This window comes from Artemia sp. Qi Xiang Cuo, chromosome 13, assembly GCF_049724085.1.
Source record: "Artemia sp. Qi Xiang Cuo chromosome 13, ASM4972408v1, whole genome shotgun sequence".
Lineage (NCBI taxonomy): Eukaryota > Metazoa > Arthropoda > Branchiopoda > Anostraca > Artemiidae > Artemia > Artemia sp. Qi Xiang Cuo.
Genome location: NC_142806.1, coordinates 43,980,813 through 44,002,134, shown reverse-complemented (window position 1 = coordinate 44,002,134; position 21,322 = coordinate 43,980,813). Strand labels below are relative to the sequence as shown.

The window sequence follows — 21,322 nt, the reverse complement described above, 5'->3', positions numbered from 1 at the left end:
CAAGATCACGCGTCTCCTCAGCCAATCAGAGATCTTGCTTACATATTAGCGGCGGAGGGAGTATAAGGAAAGGATTTTTGCTATAGTTTTATTAGTCTACGAATAGAATTCACTAAGTTTTTAGTTAGCAGTGTAATAACATGAGTGAACAAGTAGAGTTAGAAATATCCTTTTATTGCAACTGTTCTATTTGTAAGGGGCATATTCATGATTTTGAGTATTCATATGAACCTACTGAATGTTTAGAGTGCATAGAGGCAGAGACAGATGAGAAGAATCTGGAGGAAACGAAAAGAAAAATTATATGTGACATGGAGAGAAATTTATACCGATTGCAAGTAAGCTCAGATAAAAGAAGGATTGATATGTTAGAAAAGGAAGATCAAAAGAAGAGACTAGTAAAAGAGGGCTTTCTCTATAGTGTAAAAGACAGCAGTGAAAACCCAAAGAAAAATGTATATAGTGCAAGATATAACTCGGATTATTTTGATGATTATGCTCTAAGAGAAGAGAAAAAGTGGCCCTTTAAGAGATAACATAAGAGGTCATTCTACGAAAAGGATTTTAAACAACGGAAACCATGGTGGAAGAGTTCTCATACATGATTTACCGTTAAATCTAATTATTAATATGTATAACGAGTTTTATATTGTAATCATACAATAAATTTGTTTGTACTATTTTAATTTTCATATACTAGATATATATAGAGTGAGGATACCAGCAGACACATCTGTACATGAATAGTTTAGTTTGATTAAATCACCCCATAGAGTATTATCAGTTCACAACCAAGTTTTCTATCAAAGATAACAAAAAATAAATGATTCTTCTAAATATTTTTATTTATTTCTCAAATCAATGAATATAACGCTTTTTAAATATAAAACATCACTATCATCATCATCATCAACCTCCTCCACAATAGTAATTTTCTCAATTTGAGGATGAGTTATAATAATTATTTGTATGCTGTCATCGTCCTCACTGACTATTTCAATATTTCTCAAGGGGGGCATATCCACATATAGACGATCATCGTCCTCGATAAACATTCTTCCCGAAGGCCCCCTCCTCACTAGATCATCTGACGTGTAAGATAATCCTTCAGACGTATAGTGGACTTCCATTATATCATCAGCATCATCAATGCATATATCGCACAAAAGAATTTCCTCCTCATGAGTGAGGTCCCACTCGCTCCATACATCCTAAAAGATTGATAGCGCTATGATCAAAAACTAGAGTTTCCTGCGGAAAACATATATTAATTCAGATTTTACGGGAATAGTTTATTTTCGAGCCAATATATCTACCAAAGGTTCAACACCTGAGTTAAACTAAGAGGTTTCAACTTCAGAAAAATTACATTTTGACAACATTTGACAATTTACTAAATTTAAAGTTTTGTTTAGTTTCAAAAATGTTTTCTGTCACTCATCATCTTTTATTCATTCACAAACAATACTCAAGAAAACCACTTCCCACGGTTTATTGATGTTAAATTATTAAGAAGGATATTATTTCTTTGAAATATACATTTTACATTTTTAATTTTCATGCTTTTGATAATTATCTTGTCTTTTTGGTGTAAATTGCAGCTGAAGGCATATCGCAAAATCACAGCTTCAAGTTTTTTCATATACTAAAATTGAAGGAAGCTAGAAAATGTGAAAAATTCTTTTTACCCGAATATCCTTCAGAGCCCAACCTAACTACGATCTGAAAACAATAATATAACTTATAGTTGAACAATTTTTTTTTTAAATATCTCTTTTCTGACATCATTTGGAACTAGCAAATTATTATAAGTAGTAACTAATTACTTAATTTTTAATAAACTTATAATTAATTGAACCAACAATCCAAATTTTTTGATACCACAACAATAAATGGCAAACGAAAAAGAATATAAAAAACTACAACATTTAAAAAGTACAGAGTTTGGCTCATGAAATTGAATAGAACAACGGACTATGACAAATAGCTTCAGAATCAAAATCTAACCGAGTCAAATAAAGGTCCATCCGCTATTTTTGGTTATTCATCCCCCCCACCAAACAAGCAGTGCAGTTAAAACCTACTTAGAATCTATACTTAGACCGTGAAACTAGAAGAAACTAAATTTTCTGTAAATTTATGTCTAACGATAGACTTATTAGAGTGACAGAAACTTTTTTTCCACAACCCACAAGAGGATATTTTTCAAGTAAAAAGTAAAGAGCTGCTACACTAAATCAAAGATGAACAGAAATAATGTCGAATAATTTGTCAAACGTAAACCTATATCCAATGATATATTTAATTGAGTGACAAAAACTTTTTCCACAAGAGGTTATTTTTCAATTAAAAGTAAAGAGCTGCTACACTAAATCAAAGATGAACAGAAATAATGTCGAATAATTGTTCAAACGTAAACTTATGCATAATGATATATTTTATAGAGTAGTAAGTCTAGCTTTGAAAAGCGTGCTAGAACATATAGAAATAAGTTATCATATCTAAAAATTAGTATTTTTAATTACTATAGCAAATAAAACTATACCTAATAAAAAAACAGAAAAAAAAAAAAAAAAACAAAAAAAAACTCGATAGGCAAGCGTCCAGCGGGCTTGAACCCTTACACAAATTTGAAGAATTTCCACATCCTGTTGTACAACATATTTTGCTGCTTCCACGCAATTAATCTCTTTAATATTGTAAAGTTTGACTCCTGGTAAAATATGATGTGTGCCCATTGCGGGCAAATATATCCCTTAACAAGAAAATACGCATGTGTCTACACAAAGAGACAGTTTTACTCTTATGGATATGATTCAATACTCACTACAAATCAAATGGGCTCTTAGTCTCCTTTCAAATGAATAGGAGTTCAGCTTCTGAGCGATAAAAAAATTATTTGACATAATTGGTAAGTGCTCGTATTGCCTAGGCAATTACTTGAGGTTATACAGCGGGTAGCTAAACCCAGTATTCCTCAAGAGCCCCCCCTCCCCAGGCACCCAAAGAGCCCCCAGACCCCAAAGACTCCCCGGGCTCCAAAAGGCCCTTCCCCTGTCCCCACAGGTCCACCGGGACTCTCAAAGGACCAATCGGCCCTCAAGGGCCCCCCAGACCCCCAAGGCCCTACCCGAGCCCCCCAAGGCCATCCCCCGGTCCCCAAAGGTCCACCAGACCCCTAAAGACCCTCCCCCGGTCCCCAAAGGTCCCCCGAACCCCCAAAGGCCCTCCCCTGATCCACAAAGGCCCCCCAGGCTCCCAAAGGGCCCCCAAACCCCCAAAGGCCCTTCCCCGATCTCCAAAGGCCCCCCGGGCTCCCGAAGGCTCTCGAACCCTCAAAGACCCCCCCGTGCCCCCAAAGGCCCCCAAGCCCCTCCATTTCTCCCAGCAAAGAGGATGCACTAAGGTTTATTCTTTTTTTCATATCGGTTGACGGATAGACTATCTGGCATTACAAAGAAGGGGGTAGAAAGAGCTCTGTCTTATAAGGTGCAATCGTTTATTATAACTGTTAAATATTACTAATAAGGATCCTTTCATTTTGGAGATAACGCGAACAAGACGAATAGTCTTACAACCCAAGCCCTGCAAGCCCGTCGCTACCAACCGACACAGATTGTCTTTTCGACAGTATTTTGTGTCTCATTTTAGTAAATAAGTGACAAAGAAGAGTGATTATTTAAATTATATTGTCTCTTAATTTAACTGTTAATTTAATTCCTGTTATTTGACATAATAAACTCGTATTGTATCGCACCTATGCCCTGGGGGCATATAAGGTTTTTATAGAAGGCGGTGTCATAGAAACTTCAAAACAGGCTCATTCGATTGGAAATTGAAGGGCATAAAGCAAAAACGAAAACACCTAAAAAAAACCCTAATTTTAAACAGTTTTTGGGAAACAAGGTGAAAGTAAAGTGCAATTGGTCCGAAAGTAACCACAACTCTAAAAAACAGAATTTTAGTAATTATAGATACACGAAAATGATTGGCTTTATACGCTGATTCCAAATACATAAATTTCCTTAGGTTTAATGTTATCCGTCAAAAGCTAAAACCTTGAGAATGTTAGCCTCGACATGTGATTGGTTGCAATTCCATTTTTTAGCCAAGCCTTGACCCCCCTAATTAAAGGATATGAATTAGAACCATGGGAAGGTAATTTCGTCGTATTTTGCGTATTTTCGTTGGAAAAAACACTGAAAAGCCATATTAAGAGCTATATTTGTGAGTTTTTCACTGACAATCCCCTTTTTTGCCAAGCCTTGACCTCCCAAATTGAAGAATATGAATTAGAACCATGGGAATGTAATTTCATCGTATTTTGCTTATTTTCGTCGGAAAAAACACTGAAAAGCCATATTAAGAGCTATATTTGTGAGTTTTTCACTGAAAATTCCTTTTTCTTGCCAAGGCTTGACCTCCCTAATTAAAGGATATGAATTAGAACCAAGGAAACGTAATTTCATCGTATTTTGCATATTTCCATTGGAAAAAACATTGAAAAGCCATATTAAGACCTCTTAAGAGCTATATTTGTGAGTTTTTCACTGACAATTCCAATTATTTATCCAAGCCTTGACCTCCCAAATTGAAGGATATGAGTTAAAACACTTGGAAGAATTTTCATCGTATTTTGCGAATTTTTGTTGGAAAAAACACTGAAAAGCCATATTATATGCAATATTTGTGATATTTTAACTGAAAATTACTTTTTTTTGCCAAGCCGTTACCTCCCTAATTGAAGGATATAAATTAGAACCAAGGAGGCCTATGTTCATCGCATTTTGCGCATATGAGTTGGAAAAAAAACACTGAAAAGCCATATTAAGACCTATATTTGTGATTTTTTCACTGAAAATTCATTTTCTTGCCAATCATTGACATTCCTAATTCAAGGATATGAATTAGAACCAAGGAAACGTAATTTCATCGTATTTTGCGCATTTTCGTTGGAAAAAAACATTGAAAAGCCATATTAAGAGCTATATTTGTGAGTTTTTCACTGAAAATTCTTTTTTCTGCCAAGCTGTGACCTCCCTAATTAAAGGATACGAATTAGATTCATGGAAACGTAATTTCATCGTATTTTGCGCATATCCGTTGGAAAAAAAACAACACTGAAAAGCCATATTAAGAGCTATATTTGTGAGTTTTTCACTGAAAATTCAATTTTTTTGCCAAGCCTTGACATTCCTAATTAAAGGATATGAATTTATAACAAAGGAAACGTAATTTCATCATATTTTGCGTATTTCCGTTGGACAAAAACACTGAAAAGCCCTATTAAGTGCTATATTTGTGTGTTTTTTACTGTAAATTCCTTTTTTTTTAGGCAAGCCTTGACCTCCCTAAATGAAGGATATACCTTAGAACCAAGGGAACGTATTTTCATCGTATTTTGCGTATTTCCGTTGGAAAAAACACTGAAAAGCCATATTATGGGCTAATTTGTGAGTTTTTCACCGACAATTCCTTTTAGCCAGGCCTTTATAATCAATGGGACATAGTTCACAATATTTTACTTATTTTTGATAGGAAAACCCACCAAAAGGTCATATTATTTGAACTTACATCAAATGTTGGAGAGCTTATATATCAAGAACTACCCATTATTTGTATATATTGTTCAATATTTTAACATCTACTGATTTCTAAAACTATAAGTTAGGCTATGTCAGGTTAGGTTAGAAGTTAGGTTTCTCCACGTTTAAGTTAGGTTAGATTAGGTTAGCTTATCATGAGCACTCATGATAGGCTAACCTAATCTAACCTAACTTAAACGTGGAGAAACCTAACTTCTAACCTAACCTGACATAGTCTAACCTTTGGTTTTGGTAGTTCTATGCAATATTGTGTAATATTGTAGTTATGATAGTTTACATTAGATTTCAACTGTAGGGGGGGGGATTTAAAGAGCGATGGTTGAGGTGAGGGGCAGCCCCACTCCTAAGGAACTTTCTTTCTAGTCTTGCATATCATAGTTAAAAACCATAGTTTTCACGCCCCCCTCCTGTGAATTGGTCACTATCCACTTTAATTTCAAATCAAATGAGTCCTTTTCAAAGTTTTTGCGATGACTCCTTCTATACGAAGTGCCCTGGCTATGATAAAAAAACCAAAAACAACATATTGTAGTTACGTTGTTCTTATCTTAGGTAGCACTAGCGCTTCGTTAAGCAGGTTTTCCTGCTAAAATATATAAATAGGAGGACGAACCGGTCCTAGAAATGTTGTGTTTGAGGGGGGGATTTTATAATCCTCTGGAAAATTTGAGTTTGGAGGGTAAGGGGGAGTGGTGATTTCAAAAGAAAATGTTGGAGCGGAAGGGGGGGGGGGTAACACCAAAATAATTTTCGTTATAGTATTTCAAGGAGGTTTAAAGAAACGTATTTTTAAAAACCCACTTGTGAATTTGGCATTATCCACTAATTTCAACTAAAATGAGCCTGTTTTGAAGTTTCTACGACAACACGTTCTATATGAAGTGTCCGGCTATGTAGAAAAACCTAAGCAACATGTTATGTTCCACATCATTCTTTACTTAGACAGCGCTAGCGCTTCAACACAATATTGATTGCAAGTCCCTTTTTTCTTATTTTTATGCGTTTCTGGTCTTTTCTGGTTTTAATCTGCATTGGACATGCCACGTTTGTCTTAATTAAACCAAATGATGTAGGAAGTATTGTTTGAATCTGTTTCCCCGTGAGTGATAGATAGTGAGGTAATTATTGTTCTAATAGCGTGACCTAGTACGATTTTCGCGAATAGATAATCGTTAAATGTGTATATTTCTGGGTTTTGAAGTTTTAGAAATCCGTATAGGTTGAAATATTGAACAATATATGCAAATAATGGATAGTTCTTCAAATGTAAGCTCTCCAACGTTTGATGTAAGTTCAAATAATATGACCTTTCGGTGTGTTTTCCAATCAAAAATATGTAAAATACAATGAACTATGTTCAATTGATTATAAAGGGCTGGCTAAAAGGAATTGTCGGTGAAAAACTCACAAATTAGCCCATAATATGGCTTTTCAGTGTTTTTTCCAACGGTAATACGCAAAATACGATGAAATTACGTTCCCTTGGTTCTAATTCATATCCTTTAATTAGGGAGGTCAAGGATTGGAAAAAAAAAAAAAGGAATTTTCAGTGAAAAACTCACAAATATAGCCCATAATATAACTTTTCAGTGTTTTTTACAACGAAAATACGCAAAATATGATGAAATTACGTTTCCTTGGTTATAAATTCATATCTTTTAATTAGGAATGTCAAGGCTTGGCAAAAAAGGGAATTTTCAGTGAAAAACTCACAAATATAGGTCTTAATATGGCTTTTCAGTGTTTTTTCCAACGGATATGCGCAAAATACGATGAAATTACGTTTCCATGAATCTAATTCGTATCCTTTAATTAGGGAGGTCAAGGCTTTGCAGAAAAAGGAATTTTCAGAGAAAAACTCACAAATATAGCTCTTAATATGGCTTTTCAATGTTTTTTTCCAACGAAAATGCGCAAAATACGATGGAATTACGTTTGCTTGGTTCTAATTCATATACTTTAATTAGAAATTTCAATGCTTGGCAAAAAAATTAAATTTAAGAGAAAAACTAACAAATCTAGGTCATAATATTGCTGTTAAGTGTTTTTTCCAATAGAAGTACTCAAAATACGATGAACTTAAGTTACATTTTTTATAATTTATATCCTTTAATTTGGGAGGTCAAGGCTTTTCAAAAAAAAGGAATTGACTGTGAATATCACTCAAATATATAACTTTTTAGGGCATGTCTGAGTTTTTTTCGAACGAAAACTAGCATAACACGAAGAATATTCGTTCCCATTGCATTATTTTATACCCTTTAATATGTAATTTCAAATCTTTTCTAAAACAAATGGTCTTTTAAGTGAAATTCTAACAAGCAAATATCGTTGGATGGCTTTATATGGCTTTTCAATGTTTTTTCCAATGGAAATATGCAAAATACGATGAAATTACGTTTCCTTGGTTCTAATTCATATCCTTCAATTAGGGAGGTCAAGCCTTGGCAAGAAAGGAATTTTCAGTGAAAAACTCACGAATGTAGCTCTTAATATTGCTTTTCAGTGTTTTTTTCCGAGGAAAATAAGCAAAATACGATGAAATTACATTCCCATGGTTCTAATTCATATCCTTCAATTTGGGAGGTCAAAGCTTGGCAAAAAAGGGAATTTTCAGTGAAAAACTCAAAAATATAGCTCTTAATATGGCTTTTCAGTGTTTTTCCGACTAAAATAAGCAAAATACGACTAAATTACGTGCCCATGGTTCTAATTCTTATCCTTTAATTAGGGAGGTCAAGGCTTGGCAAGAAAAAGGGAATTTTCAGTGAACAACTCACAAATATAGCTCTTAATATGGCTTTGCAGTGTTTTTTCCAACGAAAATAAGCAAAATACGACGAAATTACCTTCCCATGGTTCTAATTCATATCCTTTAATTAGGGGGGTCAAGGCTTGGCTAAAAAATGGAATTGCAACCAATCACATGTCGAGGCTAACATTCTCAAGGTTTAAGCTTTTGACGGATAACATTAAACCTAAGGAAATTTATGTATTTGGAATCAGCGTATAAAGCCAATCATTTTCATGTATCTATAATTACTAAAATTCTGTTTTTTAGAGTTATGGTTACTTTCGGACCAATTGCACTTTACTTTCACCTTGTTTCCCAAAAACTGTTTAAAATTAGGGTTTTTTTAGGTGTTTTCGTTTTTGCTTTATGCCCTTCAATTTCCAATCGAATGAGCCTGTTTTGAAGTTTTTATGACACCGCCTTCTATAAGAACCTTATATGCCCCTAGGGCATAGGTGCGATACGATACGAATTTATTAAGTCAAATAACAGGAATTAAATTAACAGTTAAATTAAGAGACAATATAATTTAAATAATCACTCTTCTTTGTCACTTATTTACTAAAATGAGACACAAAATATTGTCGAAAAGACAATCTGTATCGGTTGGTAGCCACGGGCTTGCAGGGCTTGGGTTGTAAGACTATTCGTCTTGTTTGCGTTATCTCCAAAATGAAAGGATCCTTATTAGTAATATTGACCGGCTATAATAAACGATTGCACCTTATAAGACAGAGCTCTTTCTACCCCCTTCTTTGTAATGCCAGATAGTCTATCCGTCAACCGATATGAAAAAAAGAATAAACCTTAGCGCATCCTCCTTGGTGGGGGAAATGGAGGGGCTCGGGGGCCTTTGGGGGCACGGGGGGGGGGGGTCTTTGAGGGTTCGAGAGCCTTTGGGAGCCCGGGGGGCCTTTGGAGATCGGGGATGGGCCTTTGGGGGTTTGGGGGGCCCTTTGGGAGCCTGGGGGGCCTTTGTGGATCAGGGGAGGGCCTTTGGGGGTTCGGGGGACCTTTGGGGACCGGGGGAGGGTCTTTGGGGGTCTGGTGGACCTTTGGGGACCGGGGGCGGGCCTTGGGGGGCTCGGGTAGGGCCTTTGGGGTCTGGGGGGCCCTTGAGTGCCGATTGGTCCTTTGGGAGTCTCGGTGGACCTTTGGGGACAGGGGAAGGGCCTTTGGGAGCCCGGGGAGTCTTTGGGGTCTGGGGGATCTTTGGGTGCCTGGGGAGGGGGGGGTCTCTTGAGGAATACTGGGTTTAGCTACCCGCTGTATAACCTCAAGTAATTGCCTAGGCAATACGAGCACTTACCAATTATATTAAATAATTTTTTTATCGCTCAGAAGTTGAACTCCTATTCATTTGAAAGGAGACTAAGAGCCCATTTGATTTGTAGTGAGTATTGAATCATATCCATAAAAGTAAAACTGTCTCTTTGCGTAGACACATTCGTATTTTTTTGTTAAGGGATATATTTGCCCGCAATGTGCACACATCATATTTTACCAGGAGTCAAACTTTACAAAATTGAAGAGATTAATTGCGTGGAAGCAGCAAAATATGTTGTACAACAGGATGTGGAAATTCTTCAAATTTGTGTAAGGGTTCAAGCCCGCTGGACGCTTGCCTATCGAGTTTTTTTGTGTTTTTTTTTTTTGTTTTTTTTTTGTTTTTTTATTAGGTATAATTGTATTTTCTAAATTAATAAAAAATAATAATTTCTATATATTATACCTTCTTTCTAGATGTTCTAGCACACTTTTCAAAGCTAGACTTATTACTCTATTAAATATATCATTATGCATAAGTTTACGTTTGAACAATTATTTGACATTATTTCTGTTCATCTTTGATTTAGTGTAGCAGCTCTTTACTTTTAATTGAAAAATAACCTCTCGTGGAAAAAGTTTTTGTCACTCAATTAAATATATCATTGGATATAGGTTTACGTTTGACAAATTATTTGACATTATTTCTGTTCATCTTTGATTTAGTGTAGCAGCTCTTTACTTTTTACTTGAAAAATATCCTCTTGTGGGTTGTGGAAAAAAAAGTTTCTGTCACTCTAATAAGTCTATCGTTAGACATAACTTTACAGAAAATTTATTTTCTTCTAGTTTCACGGTCTAAGTATAGATTCTAAGTAGGTTTTAACTGCACTGCTTGTTTGGTGGGGGGATGAATAAGCAAAAATAGCGGATGGACCTTTATTTGACTCGGTTAGATTTTGATTCTGAAGCTATTTGTCATAGTCCGTTGTTCTATTCAATATCATGAGCAAAACTCTGTACTTTTTAAATTTTGTAGTTTTTTATATTCTTTTTCGTTTGGCATTTATTGTTGTGGTATCAAAAAATTTGGATTGTTGGTTCAATTAATTATAAGTTCATTAACAATTAAGTAATTAGTTACTACTTATAATAATTTGCTAGGTCCAAATTATATCAGAAAAGATATATTAAAAAAAAATTTGTTCAACTACAAGTTATATTATTGTTTTCAGATCGCAGTTAGGTTGGGCTCTGACGAATATTCAGGTAAAAGGAATTTTTCAAATTGTCTAGCTTCATTACATTTTAGTATATAAAAAAACTTGAAACTGTGATTTTGTGATATGCCTTCAGCTACAATTTACACCAAAAGGACAAGATAACTATCAAAAGCATGAAAATTAAAAATGTAAAATGTATATTTCAAAGAAATAATATCCTTCTTAATAATTTAAAATCAATAAACCGTGGGAAGTGGTTTTCTTGAGTATTGTTTGTGAATGAATAAAAGATGATGAGTGACAGAAAACATTTTTGAAACTAAACAAAACTTTAAATTTAGTAAATTGTCAAATGTTGTCAAAATGTAATTTTTCCTGAAGTTGAAACCTCTTAGTTTAACTCAGGTGTTGAACCTTTGGTAGATATATTGGCTCGAAAATAAACTAGTCCCGTAAAATCTGAACTAATATATGTTTTCCGCAGGAAACTCTAGTTTTTGATCATAGCGCTATCAATCTTTTAGGATGTATGGAGCGAGTGGGACCACACTCATGAGGAGGAAATTCTTATGTGCGATATATGCATTGATGATGCTGATGATATAATGGAAGTCCACTATACGTCTGAAGGATTATCTTACACGTCAGATGATCTAGTGAGGAGGGGGCCTTCTGGAAGAATGTGTATCGAGGACGATGATCGTCTATATGTGGATATGCCCCCCTTGAGAAATATTGAAATAGTCAGTGACGACGATGACAGCAAACAAATAATTACGATACCTCATCCTCAAATTGAGGAAATTACTATTGTGGAGGAGGTTGATGATGATGATGATAGTGATGTTTTATATTTAAAAAGCGTTATATTCATTGATTTGACAAATGAATAAAAATATTTAGAAGAATCATTTATTTTTGTTATCTTTGATAGAAAACTTGGTTGTGAACTGATTATACTCTATGGGGTGATTTAATCAAACTGAACAATTCATGTACAGAAGTCTCTGCTGGTATCCTCACTCTATATATATCTAGTATATGAAAATTAAAATAGTACAAACAAATTTATTGTATGATTACAATATAAAACTCGTTATACATATTAATAATTAGATTTAACGGTAAATCATGTATGAGAACTCTTCCACCATGGTTTCCGTTGTTTAAAATCCTTTTCGTAGAATGACCTCTTATGTTATCTCTTAAAGGGCCACTTTTTCTCTTCTCTTAGAGCATAATCATCAAAATAATCCGAGTTATATCTTGCACTATATTCATTTTTCTTTGGGTTTTCACTGCTGTCTTTTATACTATAGAGAAAGCCATCTTTTACTAGTCTCTTCTTTTGATCTTCCTTTTCTAACATATCAATCCTTCTTTTATCTTAGCTTACTTGCAATCGGTATAAATTTCTCTCCGTGTCACATATAATTTTTCTTCTCGTTTCCTCCAGATTCTTCTCATCTGTCTCTGCCTCTATGCACTCTAAACATTCAGTAGGTTCATATGAATACTCAAAATCATGAATATGCCCCTTACAAATAGAACAGTTGCAATAAAAGGACATTTCTAACTCAACTTGTTCACTCATGTTATTACACTGCTAACTAAAAACTTAGTGAATTCTATTCGTAGACTAATAAAACTATAGCAAAAATCCTTTCCTTATACTCCCACCACCGCTAATATGTAAGCAAGCTCTCTGATTGGCTGAGGAGACGCGTGATCTTCTTTCCCGTTATCGGATCAATAAAATTCCCAATTGATTACGCAATCAAGTTCTCAAGTTAGGTTAGCCAAACAACAAAGTAGCAATGCTTGCTTCATAATTTCACTTTTTCGTGAATCAATAATTCCACCACCGATTATGTAAATCATCCTCAGGCCATTACACGTGGCCAAACAACAACAAATACTGTTTCCTGGGACCTCATAACATTTGCCTTGAATAACAACAGGAAGGACGTGTCATTAACTGTTTCCCGGAAACTCAACAACAACAATAACAAATACTGTTTCCCGGAAACTCATAACATCTGCATCGAACAACAACAAGAAGGGAGTGACAAAGTTCCTGTTTTTCCATTCTCACTGACAAAATCCATAAAAACATCAAATAAATCGACCAACACACATAACCATCCATGAAAACAGACATAAATGTGACAAAGTTCCTGTTTTTTTATTCTCACTGACAAAATCCATAAAACCATCCATAAATCGACCAACACACATAACCATCCATGAAAACAGACATAAATGTGACAAAGTTCCTGTTTTTTCATTCTCACTGACAAAATCCATAAGAAAATACAAAAATGTGACAAAGTTCCTGTTTTTTCAAATTCTCACTGACAAAAACCATAAAAACATACAAAAATGTGAGAAAGTTCCTGTTTTTCAAATTCTCACTGACAAAATCCATAAAAACATACAAAAATGTGAGAAAGTTCCTGTTTTTCAAATTCTCACTGACAACAAACAGACAAAAACTATGTAAAAAAAAGTTATAGGTGGCAGCAGTAGGGCCCCGTGGGGCTGGTACCCCCCTTCTACTCCCATTTAGTTCAACGTAGTTAAGAGGTCTGGAAATTAGGTCTTTGAGGATGATAACCCCCTCAGAGCCCTCAGGGCAATGGTTTTAAGTTATCCACGGGGGGCATATAAGGTTGTTATAGAAAGTTTATTCGTAGAAACTTCAAAAAGGCTTATTTGATTGGAAATAGAAAGGGTTAGTGTCTTTTTTCATTGTCGAAAGTGAATGGAGAGCAACTGACCCCCCTCTCACGCCCACCATTTCCCCAAACACATTCAATCAAAGTTTAGAGATAGCCACTTTATTCAACGTAGTTGAAAGTTCTGAAAATTTGTACTTGAGGATGACGAACCCCCAAAGCCCACAGGGTACTGGTTGTAAGTTATGCCCTAGGGGCATATAAGGTTTTTATGGATAGCGTTGTCGTAAAAACTTCAAAAGGGGTTCATTGAATTGGAAATTGAGAGGGCTAGTGCTCTTTTTAATAATCAAAAGTGATTAAAAAATTAACACTGAAAAATTAACACCCCTTCCAAGCCCACCATTTCCCAAAACGCATCCAATCACAATTTCGAGATAGCCATTTTGTTCAAAGTAGTTGAAAGTTCTGGAAATTAGGTCTTTGAAGATGACAACCCCCTTAAGCAATCAGGTCAAGGGTTGTAAGTTATGCCCTGGGGGCATATAAGGATTTTATTGAAAGATTTGTCGTAAAAACTTGAAACAGGGCTCTTTCGATTAGAAACTTGAAGGGCTAGTGCCCTTTTCAGTAGTCGAAAGTGATTGGAGGGAAACTAACCCCCCTTTCACGCCCGCCTTTTCCTCCAATCAAAATTTTTAGACAGCCACTTTTTTCAACGTAGTTGAAAGTTATAAAAATTATGCCTTTGAGGTTGACAAACCCCTCCCTCCGCAACCCTTAAGCCAAGGATTCTTAATAATGCCATGGGGCATATAAGGGCCTTATAGAAAGGGACGTTGTAGAAACTTCAAAAAGAGCTCATTCGATTGGAAATTGAAAGGGTTAGGGCCCTTTTTAAAAGTCGAAAGTGATTGAAGGGCAACTAGCCCACTTCTCACACCCACCATTTCCCCAAACAGATTCAATCAAAGTTTTGTGATAGCCATTTTGTTCAACGTAGTTGAAAGTTCTGTAAATTATGTATTTGTGGATCACAAACCCCCCAGAGCCCCCAGAAATAAGGTTGTAACTTATGCCCTGGGGGACATATTAGGTTTATATAGATACCGTTGTCATAGAAACTTCAAAAGGGGCTCATTCTATTGGAAATTGAGAGGGCTAGTGCCCTTTTTAATAGTCGAAAGGTTGTAATTTATGTCTTTTGGAACATATTAGGTTTTATAGATAGTTTTGTCGTAGAAACTTCAAAAGGGGCTCGTTCAATTTGAAATTGAGAGGTCTAGTGCCATTTTTTATAGTCGAAAGTGATTGGAGGGTAACTAACCCCATCTCACCTCCGCCATTTCCCCAAATACATCCAATCAAAATATTGAGATAGCTATTTTTTTTTAACGTAGTTGAAAGGCCTGGAAGTTATGTCTTTGAGGATGACGATCCTCCTCCCATAACCCTCAGGACAATGGTTGCAAGTTATACCCTTGGAGCATATAAGGTTTCTATAGAAAATTTTGTCATAGAAGCTTCAAAAAGGGCTCATTTGATGGGAAATTGAGAAGACTAGTGCCTTTTTTATTAGTAGAAATTGATCAAAGGGTAAGTGCCCCCCTCATGCCCTGATTTTCACAAAACACTTCCAATCAAAATTTTAAGATAGCAATTTTGTTCAGTGTATCAGAACGGTCTGGAAATCATGTCTTTGAGGATAACAAAACCCCTAGCCCTCAGGGTTGTAAGTTGTGTCCTGGGGACACATAAGGTTTTTATAGAAAGCATGGTCATATAAACTTTGGAGGGAGCTCATTGGAATAGTAATCAGACGCTATAGTGTTCTTTTTAAGAGTCAAAGTGATCAGAGGGTAGCTACTCCCCCCTCCCCACACACACACACACAAATACACCCACAGGTTGTATTGTCCCAAAATGCATTTAATAGAAATTTTGAGATAGCTATTCTATTCAAAATGGTCTAAATATCCGATAACAAAGCTTTTGTGGTTGAAACAATCCGCAGAGATTTGGGGCAAGGGTTGTAAGCTATTCCCAAGGGTATTTAAGGTTTTTATGGAAGGGATGGCTGTTTAACTTTAGAAGATGGCTGAGTCTTTCTCCCTGAAAAAGACTGTGTCAATATAAAACGAACATAAAATAATAAAAAAAAAACTTTTTCAACAAAATTAGTTTTTACAAAAAGTAAAGAACTCGATTAAACCAAAATGAACCAAAATCGAATCAAATAATCTACCAAGAATAGAACTACCACAAACCAGTATCTATAAATATGAAACCCAAAACAAACCAAAATTAAAATAAATAAGAGTCAAACTCAAAACGAGCAGAAATTAATATGGGTAGGGTTTTAAACCCCAAGCTTTCTAAAAACCAGAATATAATTTTTACTTTTTAATATTTTCATTTCCCTAACTTTAAGAAATCAAAAATCTATTAAGATTTTAAAGAATAAATATCAGTATTTGTATATTAAACTGACAATGCAGATTTTTTTTTCAGTAAATTCATTTGAATTTTTTTCATTAAAGTACAAATTATATTCTGACTTTTAGAAAGCATTCTGTCTTTTAGGGTTAAGAACCCTACTCATATTAATTTCTGCTCATTTTGAGTTTGACTCTTATTCATTTTAATTTCTGTTTGTTTCGGGTTTCATTTATTTATTGATACTGATCTGTGGTAGTTGTACTCTTGGTAGATTATTTTATTCTATTTTTGTTCATTTTTGTTTAGTGGAGTTCTTTACTTTTTTTTAATTTATTTTGTTGAAAGTTTTTTTTTTAATTAGTACTTTTATAAGGATAACTCTCAATACTCTCTTCCTAACCCAACCAGGGTTTGGGGAAAGTAATCTAATAAAGACGTAGAAGGAACTCACTTCTATTACTAATTAACTCCAACATTAACTCGCTAAGCTCTAGACGAGAGCTAACTCACAAAGTGGATATACAGAAAAGAGGCAATGTCACCACTTTCACCATAACCATACTAAGTCAACTTTGATTTCCTCTATATATTCATTATTCTACGATTAGCATAAAAGCTTTTTTTTTTTACTTCAACTGAGATCGAAGTAAGTAGAAGTCAAAACCTTCAGTTTATTTCAGGTTCATTCCTAATATCTCTCATCAATACTTCGATCATACAGTCCACAGCTATACGTTTATGTTACTCCGTAGCTCTCTGGGGTTCCTTTACCAAATGATGTATATCGTTTAAAGCTCTTATTATAAATCTTTCTTTCTAGATACATGGTTATAGTCCGTCCATTAAAACCTCGCTTGTCCAAAAAGATTGCTCGACTAATGATACTTTTTATTTGGACTGCAAGCTCTATTTTCGCATCACCTATGTGGATCTTCTCTGAAATCATATCCGTCGAGTAAGTAAACTCTATTTTTCTGTAAAGCTCAAACATTCAGGTTCATTTTTTATTAAAGTAAGCGTTTTTAAAAATAAACTATTTAGTTTTATTATTCTAACATGGAGGACATTTTCATCAAACTTCTCTCGTTTTAACTCTGTTACTTTCGATTGTATTGAAAAATAAAGAGATTGCTATGAAAAATATCAATTTCAAAGCTTTTTACAAGTTGGAAACGAGTTTATTCTAAAATGTTCTTTGTATATTAAATTTCTAACTTGATTAGTTTTTTGTTTTTTTTAACTTTGTCCTGTTGTTGATTTTCCAACAACTACAAAACATGTTGTTCGAGGCATAAATTATTTACAGACAAAACATAATGACACTCAAGACCTTAATAGGTTTAAAAGGCTGGTGTCCCACTCATAATTGCAGTAATTTCTGATCATCTTTACCTTAGCTTGATTGTTTCTTTTCATTTCTGTTTGTCTTGGTTTTCGTTTATTCATGATGATTTATGATCATATTAATCTTTGCTTGATTTTCTTTTTTATTTCTTTTCTTTTTAGGTTAAAAAAAAATTTGTATCATCGTAACTTCTGTTTATTTTATTTTGAGTTAGTATTTAATTTAATTTTGCTCGTTTTAGATTTCAATATTTCCCTTTAATTTTCTTTTTTTTTAAGTTTCTGGGGGGAGAGGGCTAAAAATCTGGAGGTAAGGGCCCCTTGGAGTTTGAGGTCCTTGGGGTTAGGGTCATTTGTGGTTGCGGTCCTTGATGGTTCAAATTCATAACCATCTCACTAGTTGATTTCTAAGGATTTCTAAGGATTGTTCTGAATTTCTATATTAAAATTCTTTTCTTGGCTTCTATAACTTTATTATTTTCAACTTTTTAGTATACTCCATTGATAAATAATATTATACATTGCCCCATCCCTCATTATGTACTTGTGTATTATAGCGACCACAGCTGAGAAGTGAAAGCTAGGTCTAGTCACGTGATTGTTTCTTGGCGCCTACGACTCAATAAGCTTCACCTTTTTAGCATACTCCAATGCTAAAGCATATTTTATATTGTTACTTGTGCTACTTGTGTAATTGGTACTAGTGTATTATACAGAAAACAGCCAAGAAGTAAAGCTAGGTCAAGTCGGAAGATCATCTTGGCACCTACGACTATATTAGTTTCAACTTTTTAGTATACTCCATTTCTATAAAATATTATATATTGCCCCCATCCCTCATTATGTACTTGAGTATTATACAGAACACAGCCAGGAAGTATAGCAAAGTCAAGTCGCAATAACTGTCAAGCAGTTTTAACCCTTTTACCGCTCTCTTTCTATCCAAATAAAATAATATTCGTAAATTCCCATCTTGACTTATGCGATTGTGAGACACTTCTGACACCAGATTGTGAGACTTACTTTGGTTAGGGCTTAGTTCATCTAATGGTGCTTACAATATAACCATTTGTTTGATAATTACGCAAAGTCAGTAGTTCAAAATATGGTTTATTTACAAAGTCCAGGAATATACAAGACACTACTCAGTACAGATATGAAATTAGACTCCCTTATATCTCAAATATCTTGATATATATACGAAATAAATTAGACCAGTAATACGCAATCGAGCTCGTGATTTATTACAAGCTATGAGTCAATTGCTCTTACGATATATGAGAGAGAAAGGTGGTCATAAAAATATCTAGGTTTATGTCACTTAAACCCAACAAACATGTGTCCCGCATGGGATCTGACTAACAAAGAATACACATTGATAATGAAGTTCACAACCCTCCCCCCACTTAAAGGAAAAAAAACTATTTTTTTTTCTTAATTATTTCTTTATAAGTAATTTTTTTTAACTAATTAAACAGAATTTACATTATGATGAAGTACGCTATATTGTAATTGATAATGCGCTAGTTTTTATCGACAATCCATTTAGTATGCATTGATAATAAATATGGTTTTTGCACTGAGTAAGGACTTAATTCACTTTTATACCAAGCCAGTGCTAAGTTTGGGTTTGAAAAGAGTCTAGAATTACCTAACCTTTATAGCAAGTCAGGATATAGATTTTTTTGTCAAGAGGGAATAAACTCCTTTAACCACCTAGTTAGGACTAAGTTTATGTTTGCAACGAGTCAGGGATTTAACTCGTTTTCACGTTGACTCTGAGAATTTTGTTGAATAGGCTTAGAACCATGGGGATGGTAGTAAACTATAGAAATGAAAAAAATAATCAGAAAGTTTGATTTGCAAATATGCCACTAAGGGTCGAAGGCCTAGTCAACCAGTTAGAGCAAGCGGAAGGAGGCCAAAAAGCCCATTTTTGGGGCTTTTTAGTAAAAGAGAATGAGGTCAGCTCTTTTGTTCGTATTCTATAGTTGTGTATCTGCTGTAATTAGTATATAAGGAACGAATAGCTGTAAAAATATTTAAAAAGTATTCAAAATTCATTAGGAGAACTTGTTTGTGCCCGTTACAGGGGCAATACATTTTTTCTGGTTCAGGATAAAGGTAGTTCACTTCTAAGTAAGGTAACTGTTATTAAAGTAATTTGCTAATAGTATAGTAACAAGTAGTAAGGTAACTTGGTAAATTACCAAGGAAATTTGTCATGTTGTGCCACTTAGCCATGTAACAATGATTTCATTTCAGGTCAGAAAGGGGACAAACCAGATAGGTCAGAAATCCAAAATAGTCCTGACAATAGGCAAAATAACGATACTAAATTGTAGGAGATTCCGTAGAAATCCTAAGATCTCGTGGCCATCCCCATGTCATGTACGCCATGTCATATCTACGCCATATCTGTAGCATAGGCTTAATAATTAATGCGTAACATTTTGCACTGTTGGTAGGACTGTTGTTCAATGAACGGAAGGTCTATTTGGAAAAAGCATTTTCAATGCTTTATTTTTTTAATAGATGAAATATATGTACGTAGTCGTATATCTATATTTAATCAATTTCAGCTATATTTTTTTTATCAAAATTATGCATTCTTTTTCTTTCTTTTGTCTAGTTTCCTGGCAAACTATAACTGCATTTTTGATTGCTTAAGATACATTGGATAAAATAAATCGTTTAAGCCTTGGGAAAATAAGTCATTGCTTTATCACGAAGCTGTTAGATAACAAGAAGGAAAATCTCATTTATATGATGCTGACCTTTCAAGTTTTTAAGATAAGCCATCCATTTTAGCCGTTTTAGTAATATTCTGTTTCTCGGCATGGGGTAATTTTGTGGGTTATTCTGACACATAGATACTGCCGAACAATTTGTTGTTAATACATCCAAGGAAAACTAATCAAACATATTAATTATTCATTTTGAATATGTTGAGCCAATATATATGTATTACGCCATATTTTTATGTATATGTAAGTAAATTTAAGTTATGTTAAGGAGCAATATTAAAACTTAAGACCAACAAAAAGCTTCTTATTTGAATTCAACAACCCTTTTGTTTCAGCATGTTTAGCATACTTTCACGTGTCATACACTATTAATTGGGAACTTTGATTATACCCTTGGTATTTCAGAAGGAGTTTAGAAATGTATTTTGAAGAAGTTGTAAGTTATCAATCTTTATGATAATTAAATTTAAAAAGATGCAATTTTCTTCAACTGAAAGTAAGGAGCAACATTAAAACTTTTGACGAACAGATATTATTCCGTTTATAGGCTGCCTCCTCCTCAATACACATCTCTTCACGCTCAAATTTCTGGGGAAAATTTAACTTCTACTATAATTCACTTCCAGCCCCCTAACGTTCCGTGCATTATCTCATGTGCCACTCTTGTTCTCACTGTGTATTAACTCGTAAATGGAATCAATTGGAACGAAATCAAGAAACAGAAAAACACTCAAGAAATATATAATTTGGGCCATATATTTCCACACTAAGGAGGGGGTAGGGTAAGAAAGATGTATTTCCTATTCGCCAAACAATTCTGAGAACAATCATCGTCCCTGAAAAAATATACCCCTTCACAAACTTATGAGGATAAATATTTTGTCTTTAATAGGAAATACAAATACTTTGGGTTTTTGTCTGGGTACAAGGTCTGAAATTTAGTAATTACATGTGAAAAAATCCCAAGAGAAAGAATAATAAAACTAGGTTTTTGTTTCGGTACAAGGTCTGAAATTTAACAATGACATGTGAGTAGTAAGCTAGAATGCACTCCGGCCAGTGATTGCGTAATATGCCTTACCACGGGCCAGGCATCTATATATTTGAACCCTACGCCTGAGGCATAGATATGTGTGTAGGTTTTCAACTAATTGGGTTACCATGGTCATTTGCAAAGAGGTATCATTTCTATGGAAGCTATAGTAATTTGAAATATCATATGGAA

General features: G+C 34.5%; 1 protein-coding gene across 1 annotated transcript in view; it reads left to right on the top strand.

Annotated features, from left to right (window-relative positions):
- LOC148945322 (tachykinin-like peptides receptor 86C) overlaps positions 1-21,322 on the top strand; it is a 418,581-nt gene that overhangs the window by 195,888 nt on the left and 201,371 nt on the right. Inside the window, exon 4 of the mRNA XM_089099004.1 lies at positions 16,827-16,961. Within this exon, the coding sequence (XP_088955130.1) occupies positions 16,827-16,961 (135 nt within the window). The remainder of the gene's footprint in view (positions 1-16,826; positions 16,962-21,322) is intronic.